Source organism: Echiichthys vipera (assembly GCF_963691815.1).
Source record: "Echiichthys vipera genome assembly, chromosome: X".
Lineage (NCBI taxonomy): Eukaryota > Metazoa > Chordata > Actinopteri > Perciformes > Trachinidae > Echiichthys > Echiichthys vipera.
Window position 1 is genome coordinate 16,726,384 of NC_139825.1, and position 7,573 is coordinate 16,733,956.

At 39.2% G+C, this 7,573-nt stretch overlaps 1 protein-coding gene across 2 annotated transcripts; it reads right to left on the minus strand.

Moving 5' to 3' along the window:
* Positions 1-1,120: 1,120 nt before the first annotated feature.
* On the minus strand, positions 1,121-7,165 carry LOC310965602 (F-actin-capping protein subunit alpha-1-like). Of its 2 annotated transcripts, XM_083939299.1 has the most exons (11): positions 7,089-7,163; positions 6,084-6,217; positions 5,492-5,555; positions 4,021-4,072; positions 3,859-3,922; positions 3,522-3,728; positions 3,351-3,430; positions 3,124-3,202; positions 2,966-3,037; positions 2,743-2,805; positions 1,121-2,095 (listed from the first exon to the last, which is right to left on the minus strand). In XM_083939299.1, the coding sequence occupies exons 2-11, from the start codon at positions 6,099-6,101 to the stop codon at positions 1,955-1,957; spliced, it is 840 nt and encodes a 279-aa protein (XP_083795425.1). In that variant the 5' UTR covers positions 6,102-6,217; positions 7,089-7,163; the 3' UTR covers positions 1,121-1,954. The 2 variants fall into 2 exon arrangements, with proteins under 2 accessions (XP_083795425.1, XP_083795424.1); XM_083939298.1 differs by lacking the exon at positions 6,084-6,217 and having other exon boundaries at positions 7,089-7,165.
* Between the last annotated feature and the right edge of the window lie 408 nt (positions 7,166-7,573).

Here is a 7,573-nt window from a genome sequence, read left to right on the forward strand (position 1 = left end):
AATGAGAAGGAAGTTGCACTGGTTACCTGTGGTAAGTAGCTGATTCTGAACAAAAGATGAAGGCTTTCTAGCGCGTATTTAGTCAATGAAATGAACACACAGCAGCACATATTTCACCACTTTTTTATTTTGGTGACATTTTTAGACAGTCTTAGAGCAATCGCTCTCCACACACTGTGGAGTTATGTAAAACTGGCTTTAACATCAATTTTTTCTACATATTTATATGATATATGTTTAAATTTTTCATAATCCTGAAATACACTTAGCTACATTAAACTATTCATTGTAGCTTTCATGTATAATAGAATAGTAAGCTTAAAAAATATGTGCCAAACGATTAATTATGTAATCATACATTTTGACACAATGATTGTAATTGGTGAATTGATTGATTTTTTAAAATAGATTTTTTACTTGTTTAACCAAAATAAGGGATTCAACTAACAATTATTTTCATTATTTTATCATCTGCTATTAATTTTCTCAATAGTTTGATAGTTTGGTCTACAATCATCAGAAAAATAGAAAAAACACACCCATCGTGATTTTCAAGAGGATGATTTCATTTTGTGCAACCAACAGTCTGGAACCCAAAGATTTTAAGTTTACTATAATGTACAACAAGGAAAAAGCAGTCAGGCCTCATACTGGAGGGGCTGGAACCACCAACTATTTGGTACAAATGAGAAGTTGATGATGTAATAGCCGCTGGTGTAATTTCTATCTGCTGACTAATTGATTAAGCAACTAATCAGTTTAGCTCTACTTAAATTTGCTGCCAAATAATTTTCTATTATCAATTTATTGATAAATTAACTGTTGTTTCAGCTCTAATTAAAATTAGAGCACATAGAAATTACAGACTTACATTGTTTATTTACATGCTTGTTTATGGACCCGAAACATGAAATGATCATCAAAGGTCGATGTTATAAACCAGTGACATACTGTCTATGCTTAATTATAAAGCAAACCTCAATAACATTTGGTTTTCTACAACTCACAGTTGAACTGAGAGCGTACACTCCTCCTCAGGTCCACAACACGCTCAAATTCCTAGAACCTCAAGAAACCATCTGGTGCCCAGGCTCTCTAAAAGAAAACTCCACACATGATGCAAAGCACAAATGATCACCATTGCTTGAAGATCATATTTTTATTTCAAGAATAATAAATGTACTTACAGTTTGTATAAAAAAATATAGCAAAAGCTAAAGGCAAACAGCTGGCAAGAGGACACCTATACTTTTATCAGTCCAGGGTGGATCACCGAAAATGTCAACAAAGACAAGTAAAAGAACTTGAAGAAGGAAGATAAAATATGGTCAGTGGATGGGAAAAGAAGAAAAACATTTATGCTTTGGCTACAACCCTGCATCCAGAGGGATGCATAAATACAAACAAATCTTCAGACTAAAATTGTATAATTTGGTGCCGTCAAGTGTCTCTCAGTTATCAAATTGCATACAGTATATTGCCTTCTGTTAATAAAAAACTACAGGAGGTATTGGAAGCTTGTGAGGAATATCAGTTATGTTATATAGAGAGTGTAAATCAGTTGCTACATGAAAAGTTGAGGGTTTTTGGGAGGAGTGTCCATATTGAAGCACTGAGGGGTCAGAAACTGTCTGTGTGTGTGTGTGTGTGTTTCTCTATTCACTGAGTATTTGAATAGCAGGTGATGACCCAGGCTTTCACAGTGTTGCTAAAGGCATTATTTGTTAAAAAATAATATGTCTGCATATGACATTTGTCACTGTAATGTGACAAATGTCACTGAAAAATAAAAGCATCCCCTCATGGTGCATAACGGAAGCTGTCACCCTTTGTAAAACCACAAAAAACGAATCTCTCTTTTAGAAGGACATACAGTACGTTATAATGCGTCACACATCTTTGCGCGAGCATCAGCTTCTTCCCAGTTTGTCGTAACTCGAGCGGCTGCTTTTCTCTAAGCATTCTGCATCTCCTTGCCAATCTTGTAGCTGAGGATCTTGTTCCAGTCAATCTTGGTGCGGGTGACTGGGAGCTGTCTGCGTAAGGCTTTGAATATGGTGTCTGACATGGTCTGATAGTTTTCGTTGATGGCCATCTGAAAGACAACAAAGAGAGGAACACCTGTCAGTCGTGCTTTCTAGCTATAAACAAGTCGTTACGTGATGTCACCTATCAGTGCCAGTCAACTGGACAGTTTTAGATGGAAAACTGTAGTGCTGCAGTCAACCGAAGAAAACCGTGGTGCTCAATAGAAGAAAGAAATCTGCATGTTGTCTCTAGATTAACTAAATTACTGCTGTGTGTTCACCAAAACGTTTTGTTCCGAGGACAGCAAACCTTTTTAGATTCTTCACAATGGGGATTTCACTTTTTTTTTCAGCATATACTCTCTATTCTGTGCTGAGCTCTGTGAACATGGTGTTCAACTTTGTGTAAAATGCTGTCGTCATTATCACTGTTTTTACCCAGCTGTCCAATCGAAGGGGACTGGTGGGGCGGGACAAAACTAGTGTTGCCATTTTTAAAGGCAGCAGCTAATTAATCAATTAATATTCATTCTGATTTCTCCAGTATTAAACAGGTTTATCAATTATTTACTATTGTATTGTTGAAAATGTATAAGCAGTATTCTGAATCTAGCTTACACGAATCTGTCGTGTCTTGATAGTATGCATGGCACCATGATTAAAACTTTTCATTCATCTATGGTGGCAACTCTCGTTATTCTTAACTCCCACGTACCTGGTATTCATTCTCTGCATGCTCAATAATTTTCACAAGCACCTTTGCAGTCTGACTCTCACTCTGCCAAAACAGAGAGGTTTATTAAACAACTTAAACACACACACATAGAGCAAATGTGAAATATGCAAATACGTCCAAGTTTTGAATATCAATTCCACTTTTTCTGACATAGACCATGGATAAACAAGAATAGAAAAAAATCACAAGATAAAGAACTTACAGACACAGTCAGTTCTTCCTTGACATCTTTATGGCTGACCAGTTGCACATTTCCATCCTCATAATAATGTACCTGGAAAAAGAAACATAGTGAAAACAGTGAAAAAAAACTAACTTCACAGCTAAGCTTATACCGCACCCGTTAATTACTCCACACACCTGTATTTTTAAGACTCCAACCACTTGTGCTTTAGATTGCGAGACACTGAACTTCCATTCAGACCGGCAGCGACCGTTCCTGGAAACAGAAAATGTAGTACACTTGAAAACTGATCCAAATCACACCTTACACAATAACACATCACTTCATCCATGCTGCACATAACACTAGTAAGTGAATTTGATATGGAAGCTTAAAATTAGATCATTATCCTCTATCAACTTACCAGAAGTTTTTAGGCTCAAATTGATGACCCTCGATACAAGCGATAATAGTCTGCTGACCATCGATTGTTTTCCCATAAACCTGAAGCAGATAAAACAGGATGAGTGGGTGAGTCATTGTGTGTGATGCTAAACATGGCAGCTGAAGGCGGTGCAGAAGAGAGCTAACTTACAGTGCAAACTCCACCGGGGTAGTGATTCTTGATGTAGACCCTCAGTGCAGAATCACAGGCGTCCCTCCATGACCTCAGGGCTGCCTCGCCCTCATGGGGCTGGGGATCACTGGCTTCCTTTCTCAGGTGGTCAAACTTGAAGGAGATCTTGTTGTGAGGGTCAAAGAAGCGGCCATTACCTAGGTCTCCATGCTCCGTTATCAGGACCTACAGGGTACAGAAAACCTGCTATTACTAAAGCTGTTTACTCAGGCATTGTCTTAATAATGTAGAATGATTAAACGTCAGTGGGTTCAATGAGCATGAAAAGAAAGGGTTCTAGATATTTTTTGCTTGCCTGATCTTCATATCCCTCAATTTTGGCAAGAGTGAACTGATCCATGTTGTACTGGGCGAAGGCACTGTATCAAAACAAAACAAAAATACAACCACAGGTTGCATATGCATCCAGAATATCATCATTTTACTACATTAAAAAAGAGAAAATTATGAAACTTACTGAGCCGCGCCCTCTCTGAGAAGATTATCATTGTTGAGGAGTATTCGCACATCTGTAAAGAACATAAAAGAAGACCAAATTGCTCTCATTAGTGCTGGCTGATATGGCCAAAATCTTCTATCCCAATATAGGTTATTTCATATCACGATAATGGTATATTTTTGTGATATAACATGTTCCCTGGTTATTCAATCAAATGAGAATCAGAAATACTTCTTCCCAGGGGGAAATTATTTTCGTTACAAAAACTCCAGATAAACAAACCACAAATATTATACAGACAACACATATTAGAAAAACAGAATAAATATTTATAACTATATATATAGTTATACAGATTGTATGCGGTTTAGTCTGAATTACAGAAGATGTGATGCATTGTATAGTTTAATGACCACAGGCATGAAAGGTTTCCTGTGGCGCTCTGTGGTGCGAAGAGTCTTCTGCTGAAGGTGCTCCTCTGCTGGGCCAGTGTGTCGTAGAGAGGGTGGGAGACATTGTCCAGGATAGACCAGAGCCTGGACAGCATCCTCCTCTCTGCCACGGTCGTCAGGGTGTCCAGCCCCTCCCCCACGACATCACCGGCCCTCCTGATCAGTTTGTTCAGTCTGTTGGTGTCTGCGACCTTCAGCCCTCTGCCTCAGCATGTGACAGCGAAGAAGATCGCACTGGCTGCAATAGACTCATAAAACATCCTCAGCATCGTCCAGCAGATGTTAAAGGACCTCAGCCACAGGAAGTAGAGTCGAATTTGGCCCTTTTTGTAGACGTCAGCCAGTCCAGTTCAACTTATTATGAAGGTACATCCCCAGGTACTTCTACTCCTCTAAAGGGTCCACAGGGACCCCCTGGATGGGGACAGGTGTCACAGGTGTTTTCACCCTCCTCAGATCCACTACGAGCTCCTTTGTGTTTGTCACATTGAGCTGTAGATGCTTCAGCTCACTCCAAGTGACAAAGTTGACCACAACAGTCCTGTATTCACTTTCATCCCCCTTTCCATTGCAGCCAACTATTGCTGAGTCATCAGAAAACTTCTGAAGGTGGCAGGAATGAGTGGATTGGTGGTTTGGCTACTGATTTTTCAACATCATGATTGAAACGATAGAAAAATATATATGATAGGCATCCTTGTGACGATATACATCTTCCTTCTTCTAGAGAAGGACTTTATTTCAGTATATCACACTATCTGGTCAAGTATGTGGTAAATAATGTAAAGTTTGGTTTTAACACCAACACTGTAGTTTTCTAATGACATTCCCTCAGATATTTCAGATAATACTTTCAGACAAATCTGAGTCAATATGCTCGTTATGTTGTAATTATGTATACCCATTTCAGTATGATTTTTTCATATCGACTTCATTGAAAGACGATAAATGACTGAATGTTGAGTCATCGCCCAGCCCTAGGTCCCATACACACTCAAATGTAGGTAGTCCTACAGATCACAAAAAATTAGGCTCACCATTGAAGACTTCATTGAACTCTCCAGGAGGACAGTGCATCACAAAATTAGCTGCAACACAGACCTAGAAATATATAACAACATTGTCATAAAAGTTAAAAATAGTAAGAGGCATTACATTACTACCAAATACAGTGTGTAACTTATTGGTTGAGTTTCTTTAACTTTGAAACCGTGGCAGAGCATAATAACAACATTCTCCTTAATAACTAGTTGCTCCAGGTTTTGTTTTTTTAATCTCAACAATTTATTCTCCTTTGAGATACAGCAGGTGGTGTATATGAGAAGTGAAAACCCTGCAGGCAGCCACCAGAGTGAAGCAGAGAGCAGTCTGCTGACTTACTTGGCTGCAGACTTGTTAGCTCTCTTTTGGCCACTCCTTAGATGGCAAACAGTGTATGTCACCACAGGGCTTTTCTTAGCATCCAGTATGCAAGTGTAAGCATGTGGTGTCAAAGCCACGGGGAGATGTAGATGCTGTGGCAGGTACTAGTGCTCCCATAAGGTAATACACAGTACGGACTGCTAGGTATTGGAGAGTTACACACAATCAGGCAGCACACAGAAAGGTCAATAGAGAAATTGGAATAACCTTAAACCAGTCCTGCATCCTAATGTCACTGCCGCATTGTAGTGTGACTGTGCCAATGATGCCGTCTGTCAGGCAGACAGGAGTGATAAGCCTTCAGGCTGCAGCTGGCAGTGACCTACAAACGAGCTGTCCAGCTGAAAGGGCACGAGGGCATATAACAATGAGTAACCTAGTTTAACTATGCTCCTGTTTAGTTCCTCCATTCAAAGCCCAGAAAGCAGATCAGACTCTGATACTCAACCATGCAGTTCAACTATTTGAGCTTATGTCTGATAAAGATAAAATATCAGAAGTAGACATCCGATAAAAGCTAGAAAGGGGCATTTCAAGCCTGGTTTACATTTATTTTAAAAGGGTCACTGTAGTAATGCTGGGAGGTGATGGCTCCTCCTGTCACACCATCCACTTTAGGAATGCAAAGCATTATTTCAAAACATGTAGCAGCATGAAGCAGGGAGAGCACCAGTCACTGCAGACCGCTATAACACTGCAGGAAGACTGCATCTTTCTGTCTACTGCAACAACAAAAAAGTTAGGCTTCAGTCACGCATTCAGGCTAATTACAAAATACCTGCAAACTCTATAAACTTTAGTGACTAACTTTAATTTATGAAGCTATCACAACAAGTTTAAGATGCTAAATTAAGTTGTAGTAAACTGTGTGTGGGTGTTGTTATGTAATTATCCGTACTGTGAATGCAGGAAGTAGCTTGACTTCCTTCCATTTAGCATTAGCTTATCATTTCCAATTAATCTGAACACAAATGCATGTTAAATCAGACACCTAGCATGTCATTTTAATCAAAGAGGGTCGGACTAAGCTAGCACACATTATGTATTTGTGCTCAGGAACAAGGCACAACCCTGAACTGTCAAATGCAACACTGCCTGGGTGTAGCTCGCTTCACCAGCTGACAAAGTGTCTGTTTCATAAAGCACTGATATTTCCAAGACAAACTTTACGAGCAATAAAACATTCACAGTGTGAATATATAAAAGGAGTACCTTCTCTTCATCGCTGAGCTCTTCGAAATCTGCCATCTTTCTGAAGTGTTAACAAAGCGACTGTCGGTGTTGTTGCCAGGTATGCGTGACTCCTCCCAGCACAAACATCACAAACCCAACCTGTGGTGGGGAAGCTTTCTCTCCATGTTGTCCTCCCAAATATACAATACATACATTTAATGAAGACGGCACACACAGACGGCTTAGATGAATAAGTAGTCAAGTGCTAAACGACGAGAACAAAATAGTATTCTTTATTAATTTATTTTTTTCAAAATAATGGATTCTAAGATGTTTTTACATAGCATTAGATAACAACATTATACGTTTGTTTGTTGTTTCGAATCAAATGTATAATTAATATCTACATATTCATATAATTTATATTACTTTTACATGCAAACTGAAGCTGTCAATATTCCAACCTGGCAACCCCGATGCGTTCACGTCATGTGGGACTGACGGGTGTATTTACCTTGAGAGAC

Bases quoted from the DNA above. Each gene is read 5' to 3' on its own strand.
- LOC310965602 (XM_083939298.1), bottom strand. From the start codon at position 7,124: ATGGCAGATTTCGAAGAGCTCAGCGATGAAGAGAAG. The intron at 3,431-3,521 runs GTAAGTTAGCTC...TATCTGCTTCAG, and splicing joins ACCCCGGTGGAGTTTGCACT to GTTTATGGGAAAACAATCGA. The intron at 3,038-3,123 runs GTGTGTGGAGTA...TTCTTTTTCCAG, and splicing joins TTGGAGTCTTAAAAATACAG to GTACATTATTATGAGGATGG.